At 40.5% G+C, this 26,910-nt stretch overlaps 1 protein-coding gene across 1 annotated transcript; it reads right to left on the reverse strand.

Annotated features, from left to right (window-relative positions):
- Positions 1–8,952: 8,952 nt before the first annotated feature.
- LOC122646909 (acyl-CoA-binding protein) lies at positions 8,953–26,112 on the reverse strand. The gene is made up of 5 exons (XM_043840544.1): positions 26,108–26,112; positions 11,146–11,159; positions 9,547–9,664; positions 9,389–9,451; positions 8,953–9,271 (listed from the first exon to the last, which is right to left on the reverse strand). The coding sequence occupies exons 2-5, from the start codon at positions 11,155–11,157 to the stop codon at positions 9,192–9,194; spliced, it is 273 nt and encodes a 90-aa protein (XP_043696479.1). The 5' UTR covers positions 11,158–11,159; positions 26,108–26,112; the 3' UTR covers positions 8,953–9,191.
- Between the last annotated feature and the right edge of the window lie 798 nt (positions 26,113–26,910).

Below are 26,910 nucleotides of genomic sequence, written 5' to 3' on the forward strand. Positions count from 1 at the left end.
TGTTTTATCGAGTTTTACGGGACCCAATCAGATGCACAGATACTCTTATATGGGCATGTATTATGGATTGGGGTTTGGCAGTATAAGTGTACATGCCCTAGATTCCATACTGATGGTGTTGATTCGTGGGGGGGTTGTACATGATAATTTATTATCATGTAGGGAGTTATTTAAAATTTACTAATTTAATTGGTTCTTTATTTAATTAATAGATATGGTGATAATTGTAATTATCCATAAATTTAAATAAAGTAACTAATTAAATCATTCCCTATTACATTTGCTTCTTCACCTTTTAGAAGCACTTTAAGTTTAAACAGAACTGCCAAACAAAGAGAGAGAGAGAGTCAGACTCTTACAGGGATTAATCTTAATCCATTTAGGATTTTTAATTAAACCCTGGCATTACGAAAGGGGACCAGAAAATGCAGGGGGGGAATGCTCCACGTTTTCTGTTGGGCCCCCACTAGCCTGCGTTTTGGTCTCTCTCTCTCCCTCTTGTGATCTCTCTTCTTCTTCTTCTAGTTTCTCTCTACTGCAATTGAGAGTTAGGGTTTAAGAAACCCAAATCTATGCTTGAAGAACTAGAGAGCATCTGGGATTGGTTTGAAGAACCTTGGTAGCACCATTAGAGGTTCAGATCTATTTTCTTGGAGCGCTCATTGGAGGAAGAACCATTGTCTATTGGAGGAGCAACACTTGAGGCTCACCAGGTTAACAATTCTTCATGAATTCCTCTAGTTTTAATTATTGATTATTCATGGGATGCGAAAGAAACCCAAATCGATTTATTTTCGCTTTGCATTCGGGTATGGATTGATCCCTCTTTCCATGTGATGGATTAGAGATGAATTTTCTCCGTCTGTTTTGGATTCCATAATTGCATGGGACATAAAACAGAAGGGTAGGGCATTGGTTTGATAGACCAAACCCTAATTGGGATGCACTAGGGTTCCCATGGGTGACCATGGGAAACCCTAAAATTTAAATAGGGTGCCCATGGGCGACCATAGGCTAATCAGGGCATGCAATACCCTAATTGGTTTATAATTGGTTTCCCTAGGGAATCATGACTTGATCCTATGGACCGTAGTTTGACCTACAGTATAGTATCATAGCCACCTTTCCCACCCATGAATATTAAATAATTAATTGTTTAATGTAATTATCATGAGTGGGATGCAAGCTTCAAATTCTTGATTGAATTTGCACATGGGTGGTTATATGGTTGTTGAAACAACCTTCCCATGTGCGCATGGGTAGTTACAAGGTTGTTAGATATAACATCTTGCCCATGTGATGATCGATTTGGTTAATTTCTTTATTTTTCAATTGTTGAAACATGATATCCAAGTGGGATGATGATAATTATTTTTTATTTTTTTAAAAAAAAATTGATCATGATCATGTGGGGAGGAACGCACGCTGCCAACCCTCTACGCACGCCCCCCTCTCTCCCTGATCGTGGCCCTTTGTGCACTGCCCATGAGCAGCCTTGGCAATGGCCAGCGCTTGGGCTGCTGCCTGTGGGCTGCAGGCCTGCAGGTGGTGGCTTGTGGGCTGTTGCCCGTGGGTGTGTAGCCTGCGGGTTGCGCACTTGGGCCTGCCCATGCAGGCTACATGCACCCCTCCTTGTTTCCCCTCCAGTTTTAATTTTTTATTAAAAAAGGTGCTTTTCAAAATAGAATTTTATTTTTTGTTTTGTTTTTTGGAGGAACAAGATGGGTGAAGAGATCCCTCTCTCCACCCACTTACAATTAAAATATGATTTTAATTTTAAGGGCTTGGATACATGATATCACATGTGATGTGGTGGTTCAATAATTGAAGAAATCCATGTTTTGGTTAACTTGCTTCAATGATGTCCATGCATGAAATTATGTTATAATGTGATTATGGAAATGACATTCTAATAAAATGGATGGAAATTTAATGTATGTGATGCATTGGAATTATGGGTGGATGTGATGCTTCTCTCTCTTTCTCTCTCTCCCCCTATCTTTTTTATAAACAAATGTACTCCAACCCATGGGCAGTCCAAATGGTGGGTTGGTTTCTCCATGCGGGGTTTCTTTATTATAGAAAGGAAAGTATATAGAATATTTTTCCTAGGTTTCCATTATAATTTTAGAAGAGCTAGGACTCCCCGGGCATGTTGATGGTGATCCATATGTGGCGCTCAAAGCTTATGAAGATGCAAGTCACCTACTTTGAAGAGATGATCGGGCGGAGGAGATGATTGAGGCGTGGCATCTATGGCATGATTGATGAACCTAAGTTATTAGTCTTTTATTTTTATTGGGGGGTTCTTTAATTGCTTCTGATAAAAATGCCGCCATCCCATAATCACTTTTCATTAATGTTGATTAATTATGTTGTTTAATTCCATCCATGATATGTGAGAATTGATTAATCCCTCTTTGATCATAATACATGTATGATATGGACTAGTGTTAGTAAGTAGACATGTCCATGGCCTCCTATTGAAGATAAACGTAGAAATTGTGTGATATGACCCTGAATAAGCCGATAGGACATTGCCAGGACTGCTATCACATGGTTATCTATATTTACCTCTATCTAGATAGGTTAGGGTATGGATAGTGAGAGGGCACTGCGACAGTGGGCCATCTTGCATGATTCCATGATTCTAACTAATGCAATAGGTAAATACATGACTTAGGTGTATGTAAGTCGACAGGATCTGGCATGACACCCAGGTGGTCGAAAATATTGGAAGCCCATGAGGCGGACAGTTTAGACCACACTACCATGGTATATATAATGACTCCCGACAGGGTAAGTTATGCATGCAAGGGTTGTAGGTATCCAATTCAACTTTTGGGTCATGAGGGAGACCCAAATCATGAAAGACCATTGATGTGTGTGTGCTCAATTTTTCTTTCAATGGTTGTTAATATGCATTTGTTTTTACTTGTACATGTGTAGATTATTATTCAATGGCTGCCGTTAATTCCAACCTGTTAACACTCATTAGTGAATACAAATTAAATGGTACAAACTATGTCAATTGGTACCGGAGCATTAAATTGCTCTTGACTGTAGAAGGACTATACACAGTTCTAGGTGAACAAGTTCCTCCTCTTCACGATCCAAATGATTTTGAGGCAAATGAAGAGATGCAGGATTTCCTCATGAGGGATTCCAGGGCATCACTTTACATCCTAGGATCGTTGGAAAAGTTAGTTGTGGACTTGGTCAAGGATATATGCACCGCTAGGGGTAAAATGGCGGATAAGCTTGCTGAATTGTTCAACAAGCAGTTGACACACGCCCATTCTGATGTGGTGAGTCAAATCTATAACTCCAAGATGTCCCAAGGGACTTCAGTGATGGATCACGTCATGAAAATGATCAATCTATTTGAAAAACTGAAATCGATAAGGACTAATTTTGGTTTGTGATATAAGACCGATGTGATCTTGGCGTCACTCACTTTTGCTTATGCACCCTGTAAGATGTCCTACAAGATGTCAGATAAGGAGATGGAGCTCACCGAGCTTGCTAACGCATTGATAGAGGCAGAAGCTTCCTTGAAAAAGAATAAGGCTGAGGTCAATACAACTGATGTGAAGCCTTCTTCAAATGGGAAGAAGAAGAAAAAAGAAAGTAAGGGTAAACCCCTGAAACCTAAAGGTGGGAAGTCTGGCAATAAAGGCAAAGGCAAGTGCTTCTATTGCAAGAAGGAGGGTCACTGGAAAAGGACCTGTCATGCATATCTAGCAACTTTGAAAGATAAGAAGCCGAAAGAAATAGAGGCTGCTAAAGAAGGTACATGTGATGTTCACATTCTTTATGAGTATAATTTGTCTTTTGAACTGACCAACTCTTGGTTGGTGGATAGTGGTTCCACTGTTCACATTTGCAATGATTTACAGGGGTTCAAGGAGACAAGAAACCTAGAAAGAAATGAGGTACGTCTTTAGATGGGCACTGGAGCTGAGACCATGGCAATGGTTGTGGGGACTTTTATTTTAAATTTTAGCTCGACTTGTTTAGTTTTAAAAGATTGCTATGTACCCTTTTTTAAGAGGAAGATTATTTTAGTTTCAAAACTTGTTTGGGATGCTTATAGTTTTTCTTTTAATTCTAAATTAGTTATTCATTTTAAGAACTCTTTTGTGGCATCTGGATATATGCAAAGTGGTTTGTACTTCCTAAATTGCTCTATTAGAACGAATGTTGTTTTGAATGTTGATTTGAAACGGAAAGCAGCTTCAGTGAACTCAACATATCTGTGGCATCTAAGATTAGATCACATTAATTTGGACCGAATCAGTAAATTGGTGAGGGATGGGCCCTTAGAGTGTCTGAGGGTGGAACCATTCCCTACCTGTGAGTCATGCCTTCAGAGCAAAATAACCAAGAAACCCTTTAGCAATACAGGTACTAGAGCCACAGATCTGTTAGAGTTATTACACACTGATGTGTGTGGACCCATAAATATACAAGCAAGGTATGGTATGAGTATTTCATAACTTTCACCGATGATTACTCTAGATATGGTTACATATACTTGATGCGTAGAAAATCGGAAGCCTTTGATAAATTCAAAGAATTCCAAGCCGAGGTCAAAAGACAGCTCGATAAATGCGTCAAGTCCTTACGATTAGATCATGGAGGGGAGTATCTATCGGATGAATTTAAAGAATATCTCATATCGCAAGGGATAGTTAGTCAACTAACTAATTCAGGAACACCATAACAAAATGGTGTATTCGAACGAAGCAATCGGATCCTATTAGATATGGTACGGACGATGCTCACTTATAGTGAGCTGCCTCTCTCTTTCTGGGGGTACGCTCTAGAAATGGTAATTTATATCTTGAATAGGGCTCCATCTAAGTCTGTAGCTAAGACACCCTTTAAGTTGTGGAAAGGATGTAAGCCTAGTATTCAACACCTTAGGGTATGGGGTTGCATTGCACATGTACGAAAGCAACAGACAAACAAGTTGGAATCCAGGACTTCAAGATGTTATTTCTTACGCTACTCCAAAGGCACTATAGGTTATTATTTCTATGACCTGGTTAACCAAAAGGTCATTGTAAGTAAACACGTCACATTTCTGAAGGAAGAAATGTTGAGCAAGAGATCCGAACCTATAGTCATTAAAGAGTTATTGGATAGCTCAGAAACTTCACTTCCAGAAGTGAGACCAATTGGCATACCCGCTGAAATACCAACACCTGAAGAACCTCGACGCAGTGAGAGGACTATTAGATCACCCACTAGGCTTACTCTTCTAACCGAAGAGGAAACAGTGGAAGAGTTCCACATGGTATCGATTGAATCGGATGATGATCCAATGACATACTCTGAGGCTTTTAAAGATGTTGATGCCACTAGGTTGCTGGAGGCAATGCGCTCTGAAATCGATTCGATGCATTCCAACAAGGTCTGGACTCTAATCGATCCACCACTTGGCATTAAACCAATTGGATGCAAATGGATCTTCAAGAGGAAGAAGGGCGCGAATGAAAAGGTCGAAAGATTCAAAGCGAGACTGGTGGCAAAGGGCTATACCCAGAAAGAGGGTATAGACTATGAGGAAACCTTTTCACCAGTGGGGATAATGAAATCCATCAGGATTTTATTTGCTATCGCCGCACACTTTGATTATGAGATCTGACAGATGGATGTGCAAACTGCATTTCTGAATGGGTTTCTTCAAGAAGAAATCTACATGCAACAGCCAGAGGGGTTCTCTTCCTTGGAGGAAGAAAGCAAACTATGCAAATTGTAGAGGTCCAGTTATGAACTGAAGCAGGCTTCCAGAAGCTGGAACAACATCAGGTTTGATCAATCAATCAAATCGTTTTGTTTTGATCAAAACATGGATGAACCATGCATTTACAAGAAGATCAGTGGGAGGGCAGTATGTTTTCTTGTTTTATACGTAGATGGTATATTGCTGATGGGTAACGATGTAGGATTCCTTTTATCAGTAAAATAGTGGTTATCCACACCGTTTTCAATGAAAGACCTTGGTGAAGCTAGCTATATCCTTGGGATCAAACTCATGAGAGATTGCCAGAAAAGGATGCTAGGCTTGTCACATGCTACCTATATAGAAAAAGTCCTGACCAGATTTTGCATGGAGAACTCCAAACGGGGAAGTGTCCCTTACCGACATGGAGTAAGACTTTCCAGATCTCAATGTCCTCAGTCTCAGACAGACATTGAAGAGATGAAGAGGATTCCCTATGCCTCAGCAGTAGGGAGTCTTATGTACGCTATGTTGTGTACGAGGCCAGACGTTTGCTATGTAGTAGGTATTGTGAGTCGTTACTAGTTTAATAAGTGGAGGTGTTATTGTATAGAGGAGTACAAAATAGAAATCTATAGCCAATCCCGATTTTTAAGAACACTTTGCATCATGTGATGCGGCTAATAAGGTGTTTGGGTTAGGAAGTTCCTAACGTTTCTGGAGTAGTCCCTGATCTTGTCGAAGGCCTTATTCCCCTGTTATGTGACAACAGAGGGGTCATTGCACAAGCTAAGGAGCTTAGGGATCATCAGAGGAATAAGCACGTGCAGCGGAAGTATCACCTCATCAGGTAGATTATCCAGCAGGGCGACATGAGTATCTCCAAAGTGGACGCAACTGAAAATGTGTCTGATGCCATGACAAAGGGTTTGTCTCCTGGAGTGTTTGAGAAACACATGGAGGGCATGGGTTTAAAATGTTTGGGGAATTGGCTTTGATGTATAAGTGGGAGATTGTTGGACTTGTATGTCCATCAAACCCGGTTTGGTCCGGTTCGATCCTGTTTTACTTTGTATTAAACTTTTATACATTTTAGTTTAATATTATCACATGTGATATAAACTTTTTGAGCATTATATGTCCATAAGTTTTACTTAAAATGGTAGTCATGACTAGGCTTTGGGCTGGGCACCCTTATTATATGGTCGTCACATTGGGTATGCCTAGACATGTGATGTCAGGGTACGAATGCGAGTACTCACATGTTTGATGTGTGTATTGACAAAGAATTTACTTTGTTGATTCCCTCATGTATTGCTGCCAGATGTAGGAAGGGATAGACATGTGTCACCGACACCCTTTGCCTGAGGGAACCCTGTCACTGCAAAGTGTGAGCGCATTCTTTGGTTCATCAATGACTAAGACTCAAGCGAGTTAAAGCCGGTGTTCTGGGAATGCGTGAACACTTTGTGACTGGAGTTACTCAACATGGTCACTACTGCCCGATTGGGGAACACCAAGATTAAGATTATCTGTGTATGGTCGGATGGGAATCTGGATCCAGTGCCATTTTGGAAGTGGGTTTGCAAAAATCTATTTTACATAAAATAATAGATTATATATGATTATTTGAACAAAGTGTTTTATCGAGTTTTGTGGGACCCGATCAGATGCACAAACACTCTTATATGGACATGTACTATGGATTGGGGTTTGGCAGTACAAGTGTACATGTCCTTGATTCCATAATGATGGTGTTGATTAGTGAGGGGGTTGTACATGATAATTTATTATCATGTAGGGAGTTATTTGGAATTTATTAATTTAATTGGTTCTTTATTTAATTAATGGATATGATGCTAATTATAATTATTCATAAATTTAAATAAAGTAACTAATTAAACCATTCCCTATTAGATTCTGCTTCTTCACTTTTTAGAAGCACTTTAAGTTTAAACAGAACTGCCAAACAAAAAGAGAGAGAGAGAGAGAGAGAGTCAGACTCACATAGGGATTAATCTTAATCCATTCAGGGTTTTTAATTAAACCCTGGCATTATAAAAGGGGACCAAAAAACGCAGGGGGGCATGCTCCACGTTTTCTGTCTGGCCCTCTCTAGCTTGCGTTTTGGTCTCTCTCTCTCTCTCTCTCTCCCCCTCTTGTGATCTCTTTTCTTCTTCTTCTAGTTTCTCTCTACTGCAATTGTGAGTTAGGATTTGAGAAACTCAAATCTGTGCTTGAAGAAGTGGAGAGCATCTGGGATTGGCTTGAGGAACCTTGGTAGCACCATTGGAGGTTCAGATCTGTTTACTTGGAGCACTCATTGGAGAAAGAACCATTGTCTACTGGAGGAGTAACACTTGCGGCTCACTAGGTTAGCAATTCTTCATGAATTCCTCTAGTTTTAATTATTGATTATTCATGGGAAGCGAAAGAAACCCGAATCAATTTATTTTCGTTGTGCATTCGGGTATGGGATGGATCCCTCTTTCCATGTGATGGATTAGAGATGAATTTTCTCCTTCTGTTTTGGGTTCCATAATTGCATGGGACACAAAACAGAAGGGCAGAGCATTGGTTTGACAGACCAAACCCTAATTGGGATGCACTAGGGTTTCCCAATCATAAAATTTAAATAGGGTGCCCATGGGAGACCATGGGCTAACCCAGGGCGTACAATACCCTAATTGGTTTATAATTGGTTTCCCTAGGGAATCATGACTTGATCCCATGGACCGTAGTTTGACCTACACAATGATCATAGTTGTCACGGCGGCTAGGCGACCCAAGGCATAGTAGAGGTTCCAAAATCAAGGCGTTAACAAGTAGGTGACAAAGGTGTCCAAGGCGGCCAAGGCGCCTGGACGCCGACGCCTTGACAACGCCTATGATCATAAGCAAACACATCAGAATGAAAAGTGCTATAAATTTCTTCTCTAATGGTGGGAGATAGAGATACAACAGGAGTTGAAGTCGCATTTAACAAGAAAACACTGACTGAAAGGAACAATAATGGAGCTCGCATGAGAATCAATACAAGGGGAAAAATAAATTCTGTCTTATAATTGTACAATACCATCTAGACAATAATGGAGCTGGCATGAGAAAGTTGTTTTTTGGGTGTTTTTTCCCCTCCGAATTTCAAACAAGCATACTCCAAAGAAGACTCTGGTTCCATGCTTAGCATAAATATTCTTTAAGATCCAACAACTAGCAGTTTATTTTATCCTTAATAAAAATCACAAGAAACTTCATTGCCATTCCACAAGTGAAAGTTACATAGAGGCATCTAACTAGGTACAGCCATAACCTAGCTAAATATACATGCCTGAGTTCAAGGAAATGAGTAGAACATCCATAAGCTATAGGTACAATCTACCATACAATTTGAAAGGCCTAACAGCACCAAAATAAGAAACACCCAATTTAATTTTCTAGTTCAAGACCCTTGAAATAACATTCAAGTAGAGGCAGTTCCTTCTTCCAGCAACTGCTTCACCTTTGTGATGTAATCACTCATAGCTTCGTCCGTTGATTTTCCTGGCAACCAAGAGTAATTTTAGTTAGCCTCTCACTGCTTTTAAAAGAAGCAAAATTCAAACAGGTAAGAAAATGTTTCTGCATATGACATTTATAAGCTTAGACGCTAAGGCATACCTTCCACTGCCTTCCACGCATCCCATTTTGCCTTCTCCTTCATATTGAACATCCCCGGTCGGCCTATAAAAAGAAATGCATTAGACTTTAAAGCCAAACAAACAAATTTAGATAGTTTAGTTTTTTTTTTGTGGTAGGTAGTTGAACAGTATACATACTGGTATTCACTGGTCCAACAGTTGCTTGCTTGTAAAGACCATACAGAATGAGTTTGCTCTCATTAGTTGTCTTCTCAGGTAGAGTCTTTGCTTTCTCAGCATACTCCTCAAACTCTTCCTGCAGCAAATAAAAGGTTTGTTTACAGAAATGTATAAAGATCAAAGTTTACAAAAATCACATCATAAAATTCATTACAGAGATTAGAGACCTTGATTTAGAACCGCTTAAGGGTGTCAGAACAATGCAGTTCCCCTAACATTAGGTTATTATTATATCTCTATTGGGCTAACTGTCTCTCCAGTACAATGGTTAACTCCTACCAAAGTTGATGTTGATTCTTTACGGATCCAAGGTACAAACATTTCATCCACTTCCAAGATAACAAAGCTTTAATTTCCAATTACATATGCGGCACAGTGGGGTAGGGCTCCTCTGTATCGCGATAGGGAGTGTAGTGCACATCCAACGGCCTGTAGTTTTGGGCATGCATCCCAACACCACACCTGTGTATTGGGCTGCGTGCCCAAGCACTACAGGCCTTCGGATGGTGCGCTACACTCCCTTTCGCGCTACAGAGGACCCAAATCCGGCTGTGGCAGTCCTTTAAGAAATTAAATTTTGGAAATTTGGCACAAAGGTAATGGAATGTATGATTGGGCATACAAGCAGGATGAGTTCTTTGGTGGATTCATTCTGTGAGTCCTGAAACATTGTATGAAGACGACAAGTTGAAGACATAGAACAACAGAAAATCCCATCAAGGTTCCTAATTGCAGAAAGTGAACTAGCTAGACTCCACAAAAAATTAAGTCAAACAACCCCTTTCAAATAGCCAAATATAGATGATGATGCTTTTCTGAACCTTAAAACAAAGGTTTCCACAGAACCCAGATTAAATTACAACGAGACCCATAATTGGACATAGTTTTTACTGGAAACAAAAAGACAACTCCATTGATTTATTCAGATATACTATTTAGATAACTCATCCAAATTATTAAAAGTCCAAAGCAAGGACTTGTTGTAGCCGTTTTGATCCAGACTAGGTTTTGACATTAGAAACGTATTTTCATCAAACAGAGCCAAGTTATAACCAAGGTTAGGGCTCAGAACTAACTAAATGGAGAATTTAGCAAGACTATTTAATTTCAGAGAATTGCCCGACACCAATAGCTCTTACAACTTCAACTACATTCTTCTCTGTTTAATGTTGGGAAGCAGGACAAATCATAGTACTTGGATAGCTTTGAAATCTCTCCGCTAAGAATTGATAATCTAAGAAGGGTTAATTATCTGTCAATTTCACACCTTTTGCAGAAGATCTGTAATTTCCATCCAAAGAACAGACGGAAGGAAGACAGGTCTTGCTAAGAACAGGCCAGAATTTTCTGATTTCCCACAATTATCTCACCACTTACAGATATAAACATAATCGAACAAACAAGGATTAGATTTCAAAATCACTTCAATATATTCGCAGCAGTAATAACATGCGAAAGATGCAGAGGAACCAATCGAGAAAAAGCAATCAAACATTTTAAACTTAAACATGGAAGAATTGATTCAAGAGAATATGAAATAAGAAAGACTGCACAAACCTTCAAACCCATGGCTTTCTTTGGTGTTCTCCTTCACTCAGCTCCTACCAGAGATCGAAAGTACAGAGTATAAATAGATTAGATTATCCCAAATCCCAATGGAGAACACAGCCTGGCCAGATTTTTAATATCCAAGTCGCGTTTGCTGACATATTAGTTTGAATCATCGACGTGACGTTCCATGGGTGGTGAAAGCTAAGTTTCACCCCGACCCGGATCAAAGTTCAAACTTTGGAGGTTAGGAGTAGGCCTGTAAACGGATTGGATTTGGCTTTGATACAGGGATGTGATCTGATCCAGATATTCCTTGGCCGAATATGGATACCTCTTAATGGATTCGGATCAAATTCAGATTTTCGACCATCTGTTTACATCTCTGCCTTACGTAACCTGACCTTCCTCTCCTTAGTGGATACAATTCACTGTCAATCTGTATCTCTTAGATCATAATTCTCTTTTCTTCATATTCTAGAACCTGTTGAATCTTCAAAAATCCTCAAGATCATTATTTACTTAATTTTTTGTTATTAAGTATTCGATTTATTTTTTGGATGGATTTTTATCGAAGTATTTGGATTTTTCCCAGATATCTGTAGACGAATACGATTGTCCCTAAACAAATACAAATGTGGATCGAATTCGAATTTTGGGTTAACCATTTACATCCCTAGTTAGGAGCTTTAACTCTATTTTTTTCCTAATGAGAGTTAGTACCTTTAACTTACATAGGCGGTTTATGACCCAATGTGTTGATTTAATTAAGGGCTTGAGATCTCTGTGGGGAGCATGGCCCTACATGGGCACGAGGGTCAAAGGGAGCATACACACAGCATCAATAGGGAGGTCATTACCGCCTTTTATGGGGGTAGGGTGATCATTTCGTCTTCCTTTATATCTCAGCATAGGGCACACACTCCCCACAGAAAACTTCTCTTTTAATTAAAATTGGTTTTAGCTGATTCTACCAATGTCGCAATCAATGAGAGATCATGTAGAGGCATCAACATAGATGTAAATTTTTATTTCATGAAGAGTAGGGTGCTAGTTTCACGCACTCTTGTGTTTACCCACAATAGCCACGTGACCAAATAGTGCTCCAACTTATTAAGGATTTTGTTTTTAATTCTTTTGATACATAGTTCAAAATTAACTCTAATCCAATTTAGTGTGGGTTCAAATGTACCCAATTTAACCCACCCAATTGCTATATCTCACTCTTACAGGCTAATCAATTGTTAGGAGACCCGGTCAACCCATTATTTAGATAGTAGAACGGTTTAAAAATGAACCGATTTTAAAAGAATTGCTTCACACGTCCCAGATTTTATTGTTTGTTCCCAATTTAATCGACAGATTGCTTTGGTTTCATCGCCGTTCCATGTGTAGAGTAGTTAGGAGTTAGGACTTAAAGGAGTCGGGAGCGGTCACGTAATAGAGAAATCGTTGTTTGGAAAACGAAAAGGCATTATCTGTACTAATAATTTAATCTCCACGACGAAAGCGTTACTAACTTACTATAGCATTTTTTTTGTTCATTGCGTGGACGTAATCTTCAATATTTGCTTGAATTGTTAAATGGTGACAGCTCCTTTCTTTTGGTTCAAGCAATATTATTCATGCCAAACGTTTTTCAACATTATTGTTAGTGTTTTTTGTTTAGGATCCGCTTGTTTCGGCTTAAGATGGAGAGGGTTTTTTCTGATGTAGCACGTACTCTACACCCTCGTACATTGATTATGTTACATTTATTTGTCCATCAAATCCGGCTTATTGTAGGTTGATCATTAATTTATTTATTTTAGTTTAATTTTCTAACATGTAATATAAACTTTTTGAGTATTATGTGTTCTTAAGTCTATATTTTAACTAGGATTTGGATTAGGAATCTTTATCATATGGCCGTTGCATTGGGTACACCTAGACATGTTGATGTAATGGTACGAATGTGAGTACACATATGGATGTATACTGGCAAACGATCTATTTATGTCGATTCCCTCATGTATTACTACCAGATGTAGGTTTGGGATAGACATTTGTCACTGTAACTCAGTACCTAAGAGGATCTTGTCACTGCAACATGTAAACACATATTTTGGTTCATCAATGATTAAGGTTCTATGAACCAAAGCCGATGTGCTAGGAACGTGTGAACATTTTTTAAGTGAAAGAAGCACCCAACAAGGTATTTATTGCTCAATTGAGGAACACAAGGGAGATTGTTTGTGGATGGTGGGATGAGAATCAGGATCCAGTACCGTTTTAGAAATGGTTTACAAAACTTATTTCACATAAAATGATAGATTATATGTATATTTTGATTAAAGATGTTTGCTTGTATTTTGCGGATTTCAATCTTGTACACAAACACTCTAATATGGACATGTACTATGAAATAGGGTTTAGCAGTATCTAAATACATGTCCTAGGATGTTGATTAGTAGAGGGTTGGTATACAATAAAGTGTTATTAAGTAAGGGCAATTATGGGATTTTCTAATTAAATAATTGATTTATTTGATTAATTTAATGGATTTGGTGCAATTTTAATTATCCATTAAAATAAAATAAATTAATTATTTTACATTTAGATTCATCTTCTTCTCTAATTAGAAGCACATTGGGAATGGATTTTGGAATTCAAGTCAACTTGGTGGAGAGAGAGAGAGTCAAGACTCTCCACAAAGCATACAAGAGGTGCTCTAAACAAAAACACAAGGTGGGAGAGGGGGAGCCGGCCAAGAACCCTTGGCGCAGTTTTTTCTGGTCTCCTCCCCTATGGCTGAACTCTGTCTGTTACAATCGTGTCTAAACCAGGACTAATTTGAACTTTGAGTGTAGATGCAACGGCTGTGTATACCGGAGACTTATGGGCTATATCAGTCAAACCTACACATGTAATCATTGACTGGGTGATGGGAGAACCTGTGAAAGATAGGTTACTTGATAAGGATATGGGAAGGTTTGTAGACTGCGTAAGGTTTGTTGATTACCCCCCGCACGAGCCAATGGTGTGAAGAGAGCCGGATTAGATACCCAAATTCACTTCCAAAAGATTGGTGATAAGTAACTAACCATGAATCACTTCACCTAACCATGCATGATAGCTAATGGCATGTGATGCATATAAATCATAGTATTAATGCATGTGAATGCATATGAGTGTACCGGAGAAAGTCCCAAGCTCAACTAAGGATTTAAAGTAGTTTGGGAGCGTAGGGTACTCACCTTCAACCAAACAGGCCATAGTCAAGGCTTGGTTATAACTATTAGTGAGTTCCTTCACCTCCTCATTTTGGAAACCCGAGCAAGAAGAGAAAGAAAACCGTAGAGAAGGAGAGGAGAAGGGAGAGAAGGAAGGGGGCTCAACTAGTGTTGGTCCTTGCACCTTGTTGGATCTTACACCTCCCTCTCCCTCTTGTCTTTTCCATTTTAGTTAGGGTTTGGGGATTTTGATAGGAATTTGGAGAACTACCTCAAGGGGATTTTAATGCCAACATTTAAGACTTTAAATAGGGCCCTTGCACCTCTTCTTGCACCCCTCTATTGCCCCATTTGAAGCCCAACAACCCAAAAGCTTGGGAAGAACCTAGAAAACTAAGGTTTGAAGGGTTTGACCATAGAATAGGTCATCCCCCATGTTTGGAGCGAACCTTAGGGTGCTAAACAATCAATTAGGTGTGGGAAGACCCCCAATCAACCCCATTAGCTCATGTGAGCTTGGTCAAGCTAGAAGCCCAAGCCTTCTAGCTGAAAAACAATAATTTTGTGCTCATGTGGCTGATGCATCAACCGCACACATCAACCACATGAATTGAATCTTCTCAAGGTTTGAGTACTGCCTGCATCCACTGCATGGTGGGGGGAAGATGGCCCATCAGTCACCAGATCTATCGCACAGAGCAGTTCAACAACTGCTAAGGGACAGATTTGGAATTGTGACTTGTATACTATTACTCAACCTAAGGCACACTTAATTGTGAATTTCTAGAGTACCTACAACCTACGGGAAGGATGTATAGGAATATGAAATTATAGGAATCTCTTAAATCACAAAAGTTACGACGACTAGGTGAGTGGGTTAGATGCTTGAGTTATTTTACAGAGTATTTATAACCTTGGATGATGCTTGTGCCATACTCATGCATATCATTGATATGTTATTAGTTACATATGTTTAGTATGTTACTCATGCTCAAACCTCACTATGCTTATTAAACTAGGAACATAAATTCTATTATGATTGTTAGTTTAGGATTTGTTTTCTGTCATGATTACAATACTCACTATGTATGCTTTGATGTAGATGCTTAGGATCCTTTCTATATGCTTGGATTTCTTGTGATTAAATGTGTTGCTAGAATTGGCTATGTGATGGATTGTTGGAAATGGGATTCGGGCGCCGAGGGGAATACCGGGGCTTGTGATAGCCATATTGTTAAGTAGCTCATGACCATTTAGACTAGGCTTTGGAAACAGGATAAGGTGTGGCCGATGAGAATTCTGGTTCCGTATTCACCGTACTCACTGTTGCACTTTAATTTATATAACTATTGTATTAGAGATAACTATTGCATTAGGCTTGGAAACAGGGTGTGGTGTAACTTATGGGGATTTTGGTACCACATTTGTTGTACTTATGTCATGTGTGTATTTATGCTAGAGGAGACGAGAGGATGGTGTGGCCGATGGGAATTCCAGTACCATGATCTTGGCCTCTAGTATATACATACACATGCAACCATTGCTCATGTATATGTATGCTGGTTAGGATATGATGTGACCCTACACTACAACCCCTTGACAACATGGAGCTAGGTGTCAGACAACTCATAGGGGTAGGCCCGATGAGATTTTTTGGGATATCTTTTCTGTGGTATGATGTGATTGTTACCAGAGGCGAACCGAGTTCGGGTGACCAATGGTAATTATGGGATCAAACGCCAGGATGGGTTGTAGGGGCTTGTTAAGAGACTCATGGCATATTCGGGGACTGGAGGCTCTAGTTCACAACTCGGGTTTGACATTGTTGGGTGATAAATGGTGATTCTGGGACTGGGGTTGCTACCTAAGGTGTTGCAGTATTACTATACCCTCAAACTTAATTTTGTTGCTTATGTGGAATTAATAAAATAAGCTCATTTATGCATTCATGGACTTATTGTGTATGCTTGCATGATCTAACTACTCATTGGGCTTAGTGAAGCTCATCCCCCGAGGGTACTTTCTTTTTAGATGATGATGTAGGTGCATTGGAGCCGGTTTGTTGATTGCAGCGATGACTGGTGGACTCCCGACGTAGAGGAACATGGTCCGACCTCTGTGTGTGATGGATGTGCTTATGGAGTATAGTGATTCTCGGGCATGATGATGCCTTATGTTTTGATACATTGATTTATGTATTTTTGGTACAGTCTCCTTTTAATGTATTAATTCTTGAATGTAATTAATACATACATTTGCAATTAAACAATTTCGCGAACTGGAAAATTTGATACAGGACAATAAATGATATAACACTTAGCTTCCATACTATGATTTTGTTATATATGCCCTATCTTCCGTAACTTTGATTGATTTAATGATTGTTACCTTTGAGGGTTATGCACTACATCTATAATCTTGGTGGTTGAGTAAGGTGTCAGTGTACATCCTAGTCACACTACCCTAGTAATAGGGAGTGGGGTATGACAACGTGGTATCAGAGAGTGATGCTCTACCATAATCTAACTCACAGTTCAACAGACAATTGATCTACTCTGTGATAGGAAACACAATAAAAATTTTATATAACACAAATGTAATAGAAGATAAACTAAGGAACTCACTTAGATAGGTTCAAAAGTCGATGCATTAAATGCATTAATTATAGAAATTTAGTATAAGGCTTGACATATTACCAAAAGAAAAGGATTACATTAACCCAAGTAAAGACACTTCAAAACCACGTTAGAAACAAAGAAAAATTTGCATTCAAAAGAAAATAAACTACTAAGAAATAAAAGATAGAATCCTAGAACTATCACTGCTGCTACCACGGTGGTGTTGGTGGTGGAATCCCAAAGTGCTCCTCCATATTTAAGATCAGGCCCCACAACTCTATAATCTGTTGGCCCGTGGTGGCAAAGCTGGTTGCCACAGTTGTGTATAGAGCATCGACACGCTATGTGAGCTGGCCCCAACCTATAGAAAGTCAAGTGGATTGGGATGAGGAGGCCTCTCCTAAGTGAGTCGTCGAAGGGGGAACAACCCCATGACTGTGCTAACTACCCTAGGGTGGATCATCCTTAGCAACCTCAGTGGTTTCTCCCTCCTACTCATCAAACACCTCCTCATCCTCATTGCCATCCCGATCACCCTCATCACCTTCCTCGTCATCAGAAGAAGGAGGAGCCACACTACCCTCTCGGCTAGTCATACACATCTTCTTTAAGGACGTAGCATCAAAAAGAGTATCGGGAGGACCTCTCATCTCATCAACCAACCATACCCCAAAGTGTTCGAAAATCCTAGTGAGAACCTTACAATTGGACAAGTTACCCTTGTCTGGGTGCGCTACTTTGTACGCCATGATTCTCACTATGATATTTGGAAGGTTAAGGCGGTGACCTGTGTAGAGGTAGTAGACGGTGTATGCTTGCATAATGGACACCTGAAGAAGAAAAACATATAGAATCTCAAAATGCAATGTTATCAAGATGTATTAATTTATTATGTATTATTGCGCACTGTGAATATAAAGACAAACCTGATGCATGTGGCAGCCAATAGGAAGCACGTTCAGCTAAATAATACGAGCTACAATCTGAGGATAAGGATGGAATTGGGCAACAAATGTTGGACATATGTGTCCATCAAACTCGATTCAATCCGATTTGACCATGTTTATTATGTATTAAACATTTCATACATTTTTGTTTAATATGATCACATGCGATATAAACTTTTTAAGCAATGTATGTCCATAAGTATTACTTTAAATTGGTAGTCACGACTAGGGTTTGGGTTGAGCAGCCCTTATCATATGGTCGTCGTACTGGGTACGCCTAGACATGCTTGATGTTAGGGTACGAAATGCACATGTTGATGTGTGTGTTGGCAAAGAATCTTATTTTGTCGATTCCCTCATGTATTATTACCAGATGTTGGTTTAGGATAGACATGTGTCACTAAGACCCAGTACCTGAGAGGGCCTTGTCACTGCATGATGGGAGCGTATTCTTTGGACCATTAATGACTACGGTTCAAGAGAACTAAAGCCAATGTTCTGGGAATGCATAAATATTGTGTGAGTGAAAGAGTCACTCAATATTATCTCCACTGCTCGATTGAGGAACATCAAGGGGAGTTAGTCTGTGGATGGTCGGATTTGAATCAGGATCCTGTACCATTTTGATAAATGGATTTTGCATAACCTATTTTAACATAAAATGATAATTTTTAATTATGTATTTGATTAAAGAGTTTAATTATGTTTTATGGATTCCGATCACATACACATACGCTTCGATACGAACATGTACCATGGAATGAGGTTTGGCAGTACTAGTGTCAAACCTGCCCCCCTGACTGACTGGGAATTTGGATGAAGAATAGGAAACCCTAGGCAATCACCCAAGCACTCTGTGGAGCATCACACCAGTGGCTGATCCAACAGGAATGATCTCCTACATACCGGCCAGAAGGTGGATTGCAGCTCCATGCCACTGTACTGCACATTGCATAATGTACAACTTGGACTCTAGGTATTCTCTCTCCTCTCCATAAATGTGGGGCCCACACCTAAAAATATGTATATTTGACCCTGGGTGAGGTATAGGTGTAAGGCCTAAGCCCTGGGCTAAGCCCCTGTGCAAGTCTAATGGGATACAGTTTTGCTATATTCTCTGGGTGATGCACTGGGCGATGCCCACATCACCCAGTGAATCACCCAGAGTGGGAAAAAGTGAAATTTTAATCAACAGAGGTGTGGGGACCACCCATACTGGTCATGGACACCCTCCAGAGGTAGATGGGAGTCTTGGGCACCATAAATTACCCTTGGACCCCTGTGGACCCCACCAGAGTGGCCAGAATTAGTTTTAAAAATGCATTTTTGTAGTGGGCCCAGGCTGCCAAACAGGCCTTAGTTGTGGCTAGTCTATAAATAGAGGACCCAGCCTAATTTTAGAACCTTTATCACTGTTCAAACCATGGGAAGGGAGAGAAGAGAGAAAAGAGAGGAAAGGAGAAGGAAAAGGAGAAGAAGAGGGAAGAAGGTGGAACTGCTGCCCAGCCTTAATTCCTGTAGTATAATCAGTCCAATCACAGGTATAAACCCATACCTATATGTTATCTCTGTTGGTTCTCTGCTCTTTTCCTTAGATCTCTGCATTTTGGAGGTGTTTCTAGTCATGGACAGCCCCAAACACCTGGGAGCTGCCATGTACTGCTCCAGATTTGACATGCAAATTTATTGCAAGGAAGATCTAAGCTTTTTCATGGGGTTTTTACTGTTGTTATTTACTTGGGACTGAAATCTATCCCTATGCCAGACTGCACTGCCAGGCAGTCTGGGCTTGGATCTGTACACACAGGCTGCCCTCGGCCTAACCCTGTGTTGCAGCAGCCTTGAACCACCCTATTTTACGTAGGATCACCCTTGCATGCAGCCCAAACCATGGCCATAAGTTGGAACACAGGTGGGCTACTATTCTCTGTGCTGACTGGATAGCTCCTGGCTGCCAAGTGGTGGGCCCAAGTCATGATCCATGTGGACCACTGTAAATCACTCCACATGGGGTCCACAATGACCTAACATTCATGAAGGATCAACCACGGCACTGCCTGTGGTGAAAAACCCAAGATCTGGAGCCTCTTCACGTCTTAAACAGGCTCTGGGCGATGCACTAGGCGATGCACACATCACCCAGTGAATCGCCCAGAGAATTAAAAAGGGTTGTATTGCAGATCTGACCTTGGGGGCTTCCACCTGTGGACCATGAACAATGTAAGGAGGTGGTAAATGACCAAAATACCCCTCCTCACATCTGTCCACCATTACTTGCACTTTGGGTACCCAAGTGGGCCCAATAGGGCTGGGAAACCCTGCCTGATTTGGTCCAGCAACACAGCTGACCTAAGGACTACATTGTGGGACTATCGGGACCATGAACTATGTACTACATTGGTAAAATACCATACTTGACTCAGAACCACATTCTCCGAATGATGCACCGAGACAAAGACCTAAAGCCCAGTGCAAGACCCAGAGAATTCCAAGTGATACTGTACTCAGCACCGAGTCAGACTAGTGAGCCTAGATCAGCACTAGGACATCCAAAAATAGATTTGAATATTAAATAACACACTTTTGATTTAATACTTTAAGATCTGACCCCACGCTCAAGGTGTAGTGCCAGACTCCAGCCGAAACTGAAACAACAGCTGATCTTATAAAACCAGGCCAAGGTGAGTGGAATGTCATCATGTATGTACGTGTAACATAAATAATATGCTGAAATTAAATTCTTATAATAATAACACTATGATACATGTTCATTTCAAATCTCATAAATTCATTACAACACTTTGTTGACTGTTGGACAATTCTGCTTGAATATTCTATGCTGATTGTGAATGCTAGACTAGATGTTGTAGCTGGCTTGAAAATGAGGCCTGTGGTAGTCTGTAGAATGGGATATGGTTGACACTGCCTAACTCATACTATGTCATATAGACATGGGGTTAGAGTTTCACCACCCGTACTACGCACCCTTGTCAACAGGGGTTAAGGTGTTGGATGCCTGTGGGAGTGACCATATATATGAGAAAAGAAAAAAAGAAAATAAAAGAAAAGAAATGTGATTATGGGCTATATGTCAGGCTTTAAGTCAGAGAAGAAAAGAAAAGATAAAAAGGGACGGATGCCTCATAGGTTAATCACAGAGGGCTGGTCGGGCTAACCTTGGTGAACGAATGCGGGAGCTGACTGGTCCTCTCCGACAACTCAATGGGAGTATAGCTGGAAGGGGTTAAAAGCCCGCACCAGGGATACATGTATTGGGGATTGTAGTAGCACTAACCTGCCTTAGTTGTGATGTTAGGTGGCTAATAAATAACTGGACTGCATTTTCATGTAGGATCCATATGATTGTAGTTGCATATGCATACATGATGATATATTTCATTCACGGGCTCAATGGGGCTCACACTCTGTTATACATGTCTTTCTATTAGATGATTGTACAGGTGGATGTCACTATGGCGGGGAGGCTAATTATGCGGAGGAGAGCCATGGTGGTTATGACCATATTGGTGTGGACCCCAATGGAGGTTGTGCCGATGGGCCGAGTGTTCTTAGTGACTACTGAGGACTGGCCCATGAAGGGTGTTTGTCAAACCCTGCCCCTGATTGACTGAAATCTTGACTGAAGGACAGGAACCCCTGACATGGCATCCAAGCACACTGTGGAGTATCACTCTAGTGATTGAATTTGATGAAGAAACCCTGAGGATGTCTTCCTATATACCTGTCAGAAGATGGATAGCTGATCCCTGCAATTGCATGACCCACAACATAATGTACTGCTTGGACTCTAGGTATTCTCTCTCCTCTTTATAAATGTGGGACCCACCCTTGAAAATAGGTGTAAAAGACCTTGAATGACATGTGGGTGCAAGGCCCTGACCCTAGGTCAAACCCCTGTGCAAGCCCACAGAGAATCAGCCTTGCTGAAATCTCTGGGCGATGCAAACATCACCCAGAGTGGGAAAATGTAGTTTTTCTGATCTGTGGGGACCACCCATATTGGACATGGGCACCCCCCATAGGTTGAGGGAAGTTTGAGGGACAACCTCATACCCTTGGATCATTGTAGACCCCACCTGAGTGCCCAGAAAGGCTGAGAATGCAGTTAAAAATGCATTTTCAAAAGAGGCCTTAACAGCCAAACAGACCCAAGTTATGGGTTGGGCTATAAATAGGGGTACCTTAGGCTCATTTAGAGCTCTTGGTACTGTTGGAATCGTGGAGAGAAGGAGAAGAAAGAAAGGAGAGAAAAGAGAAGGAGAAGAAGAGAAAGGAAGGGAAGAGGAAGGGAGGAGAAGGAAAGAGAAGCAGCCCTACCTCCAAGGCCTGGACTAAGCAGCCCTCTAAGCATTCAGGTATAAAATCATACCCTTGATATGTTGCTCCATTGCTGCTACTGTTCATCGTCATATTTCTCTGCGTTTTGAATGGATTTCTGGCCATTGGCAGCCCAGAACAGCTGGGGGCTGCCATGTACCATCTTAGATCTACCATGCAAGCATGATGCATGGAAGATCTGAGCATTTTATGGTGATTTTCATATTTGTTTTGCACCTGGGACCGAAACCTGGGCTGTGCCAGGCTGCATTGCCCTGTTACACTAAGAACAGGCAGTCTAGGGCCCATATTGTATGTCTTGGCTGCATGGAACCTAACCCTAGGTTGTAACAGCCTTAGGTTGCTAATTTACACATGAATCCAGCCTAGCATGCAGCCAAAACCCTGTTTTGCAACCAAGGATATGCTAGGTTACTATTCACTGGGCTGTCTGGGCAGCTCCTGGCAGCCAAGTGGTGGGCCCAACTGAAAATCCATAAGGACCAGTGCAAAGTATAACCCTGGGGGTCCAAGATGGCCTAACATGCATGGGGAGAGGATCCATGAACTGCCCATGGCCTGCAACCTTGGAATCTCAGCCTGATTCTGGTTTTGCAATCTCTGGGCGATGCAGACATCACCCAAAGACATCGCCCAGTGAATGAAATTTCACTTTAATGCTGATCTGACTTGGGGATCTTCACCCATGGGCCATAAATCAGTGTAGGGAGGTGGAAAATGACCAAAATGCCCCTCCCCACATCTGTCTACATGTATGAATGCCTTAGGTACCCAAGTGGGCCCGTAGGACTTGGAAACCCTGTCTATGAAGGTCCTGCAGCACTGCCAAGTTGGGGATTGTACTATGAAGCTTGAATAACCTAGGGACATGTATCAATATGATAAATGACCATTCTGCCCCTAGACCACAACTTTGGATGATGCACCAGGACATAGGCCTAAGGCCCAGTGCAAGGGCCAGAGATTTCCAAGTGATGACCACCGAGTCAACCCAGTGAGCCTAGATCAACCCTAGGACATGCAAAATCAGTTCAAAATATTAAATGACATATTTCTGATTTATATCTAGGGTTTGATTCCGTGCTTGAGGCCTACAGCCAAACTGCAGTCGAAATTGAAACTACAACTGAATTTCTAGAACCAAACCCAGGTGAGTGAAATATTATCGTGTTTGTGTGTGTAATAGTATTATAATGCCAGCAATTAAATTCTTCAATTATATTGCTTGTTACTTAATTAAATTCAATTTCTCAATTATTACACATCGTACGACTGTTGATCAATTTTTCTTGAATATATCATGATGATTGTGAATGTTAGACTAGATGTCGTAGTTGGCTTGGAAATGAGGCCGGTGGTAGCCCGTAGTATGGGATATGGTTGACACCGCCCGACTCATACGATGCATATAGACATGGGGCTAGAGTTTCATTACTCATGCTATGCACCCTTGCCAACAGGGGTTAAGGTGTTGGATGACTGTGAGGACTTCCATAAAACCTCGGGTGTTTATGCCAGGAAGCCTCAGCATAGTTGGGATGCCTCAGGGCAAATATGCCGGGAAGCCTCGAGCTACAAGCTTGGGAAGCACCAATAGGTGAATCATGGCTATATGCCAAACAAAGTTTATGCACCGGTAAGGTGAATTGATATTAAGTCAGTTACCTCACAAGTTCAATCTAGAGGGCCGGTCAGGCTGACCTGAGTAGGGAGATGCTGGAGCCGACTGGTTCTCTCCGACAACTCAATGGGTGTATCACGGGAAAGGGTAACCAAGCCCACACCAGGGACACATGTATTAGGGATTGTAGTAGCACTGACCTGACTTAGTTGTATTGCTAAGTGGCTAATAAATAATCTGGACTTGCATATCATGTAGGATCATGTGAAATGTGATTGCATATGCATGCATGATGATATGTTTTGCTCACGAGCTCAGTGGGGTTCACACTCTGTTATATATATTTTTCTCCTAGATAATTCTGTAGGTGGATGCCGCTGTGGACCCCGAGGAGGAGAGCCCTTGTGATTATGATGATATTGGTGTGGACCCCGATGAAGGTCATATCGATGATGCAAGCGTTCACAGTGGTTATTGACGAAGACCAGTGAGGAGCGCTTCTGATGCTTTTTGTCTTGGGGACTCCTTTTTGTTTTCATAAGAGTTTATCCCTATCCTTGGTTCTGACTTAGTCTTTTCTTTCCTTTTTGGGGTTGAATTATCTCGCCCTGTATATATATATGTACTTTTCTTTTTCTTATGTATATGTCAGCTTTCTCTTTTCAGTGTGTGGGTTGTACTGGGAATGTTTCAGAACATACATATGTATATATGTATATATCACCAACATTCCCGTATCGCTACGCTTTCTCTTTTGTTATTATAATTTTAGTTTATCTGCAGCACTCTGATCTTACTTGTAGTAATGTGATGAATGTGGGACCGTGAATGTATTAACTGCTTTTAGATCTGCTTTTTATCTTGGGAACTCCTTTTTGACTTTGACAAGAGTTTATCCCCATTTCTGCTTTTAGTTTTCTTCTTTCTTTTTAGGGCTTGAGTTATCTCGCCCTGTATATATTTACCTTTTATTTTAGTTGATGTACATATTAGCTGTTACTGTTACTGTTCTGTTTGTGGGAGTGAGAGAGGGAATGATAAAACCTACTTATGTATATAACAATCATTTCCTGTACTGCTACGTTTCTTTATCTTTTAATGTAATCATAGTTTCTGCAGAAATTTGAATTTACATGTTGTATTACTATGGATGTGTGTCTGTGAATGGAGTAACTATTTCTAGATCCGTGGGATTTGGCGGATTGCCGTTATGTAATTCGGGTTCCTTACCTAATCCTCCCAGGGGGTGGTTTGGGGTGTGACAACTAGTGTACATGCCTTAGATTCTATGATGACGATGTTGTTTAGTGGAGGGTTAGTGCATATTTGATATACAGGGTTAGTTCTAGGATTTGCTAATTATTAATTGATTTATTTAAACTAGTATGGGCTTGATGCTAATTAATTAATGGGCCCATTAATGTTTAAATCAATTGATTAAAATTATTCCCTTTTAGATTCTGCTTCTTCACTAATTAGAAGCACATCACTTAAGCCCATCAGGGTTTCAAGTCAAATAGGAGAGAGAGTGTCACACCCCTATCCCAATAAAGGATAAAATACTATAAAAAGGGTATGACTAGGATGCTTATCAACATCCTAATAACCACTACCAGGATCTCGATGCAGTGGCCAACTCACAGTCTTAAACTAATATTAAATTACAGTAATATCAGAGTGCAAAAAGTAAAGAAATATTACATTCCAAAAGATCAAAAATAAGCGAAAGTGTTACAAATACTTAGGATTCAAAGTCTACATGATAGATAGTTTAATATTTTACATTTCGACCCAAAGGATTAACTAGAAACTGAAACAGTAGAAATACTACCAAATATATATAATACTCATGATAAATAAAATAATAAAAGATATAATTGTTTCCCAATGGCACAGTCCATGAGTATACGCCATGATCAAGGTCCAATATCACAGACTCCAATCAGTCCACATCAAAAGGATCACCATGTTACATCACCTGTATACAACTAAAAAGGGTTACGCAACAGGGGTAAGCTCCACTGAGCCCAGTGAGGGAATGGGGAATGCACAAACATACAATGCACACAAAGTCCATGATGCATGTAAATGTTAGTAGATTTTTCACCTAACAAACAATTCTAAGTCCGGGTATATGCTACTATGACGACTCGGGAGATACTATGGGTCACTTATGTTATTGTCATAATGAAACCTCAATCGTCACCAAGGGACCTACGCTGGTCGAAGCCACCAAAACCACCTAGTGGCAGACCCCAATGATCAGTGATCATCCTTGACTTGGCCTCTCTCTCCCCCACAAGCAACAAGGAGCTCTGATCACCCAACACCTAAACCCCAATTGGTAAGGGTCGTAGCATAGAGAAATAAGATTCTAACCACAGTTATAGTACATGCAAACCCTATCATCTCGAGAGATATTCCGGGTGCATCAACGTCCCATTTCATCTAGCACCCGGGTACCAGCACAACATGGCGCATATAGGCCAATATGACAAACAATAAGAGTTCATAAACACTCTTGGGGTTTCGATACCGGTACACCCGACACCGTAACCCGATACAATAATGAAGCAATTCACATATCCACATTTGAATCAGTTCACAATCCAGATAAATAATGCAAATATGCAATATGCTTATTAATCATACAAGTAGCATGGTAAATGAATATTTAATAAGCAAACCCAAACAATCACCCAAAACCTACTCACCTGTTGTTCGATCATAGCTTGAGGTACTTAATAAGGTTTACCTTGGTACACGCTCTCTCGTACTGGTTAAGTAACCTAGGGATGTGTGAGAATAGTGTTAAAAGAGTGTAGGTGGGATCCCATGAGGATTCCTCAAGTGTTACTATTGTTAAGTTTGACAAAATACAACACAAACTTCTTAAGTCATTTACTTACAATCTTCATCTCTATAGGTGTTATGGTTTTAGGATCCTAAGAGGATCACCTCAAGGTCCAACAAGACCATTAAGGCTGAGCCTAAGCATTAGTCTTGGGATTCACAGG

Source organism: Telopea speciosissima, chromosome 11 (assembly GCF_018873765.1).
Source record: "Telopea speciosissima isolate NSW1024214 ecotype Mountain lineage chromosome 11, Tspe_v1, whole genome shotgun sequence".
NCBI classification, from domain to species: Eukaryota; Viridiplantae; Streptophyta; class Magnoliopsida; order Proteales; family Proteaceae; genus Telopea; species Telopea speciosissima.

Bases quoted from the DNA above. Each gene is read 5' to 3' on its own strand.
- LOC122646909 (XM_043840544.1), bottom strand. The intron at 9,452-9,546 runs GTATGTATACTG...TTCTTTTTATAG, and splicing joins TGTTGGACCAGTGAATACCA to GCCGACCGGGGATGTTCAAT. The intron at 9,272-9,388 runs GTATGCCTTAGC...CTTGGTTGCCAG, and splicing joins TGCGTGGAAGGCAGTGGAAG to GAAAATCAACGGACGAAGCT.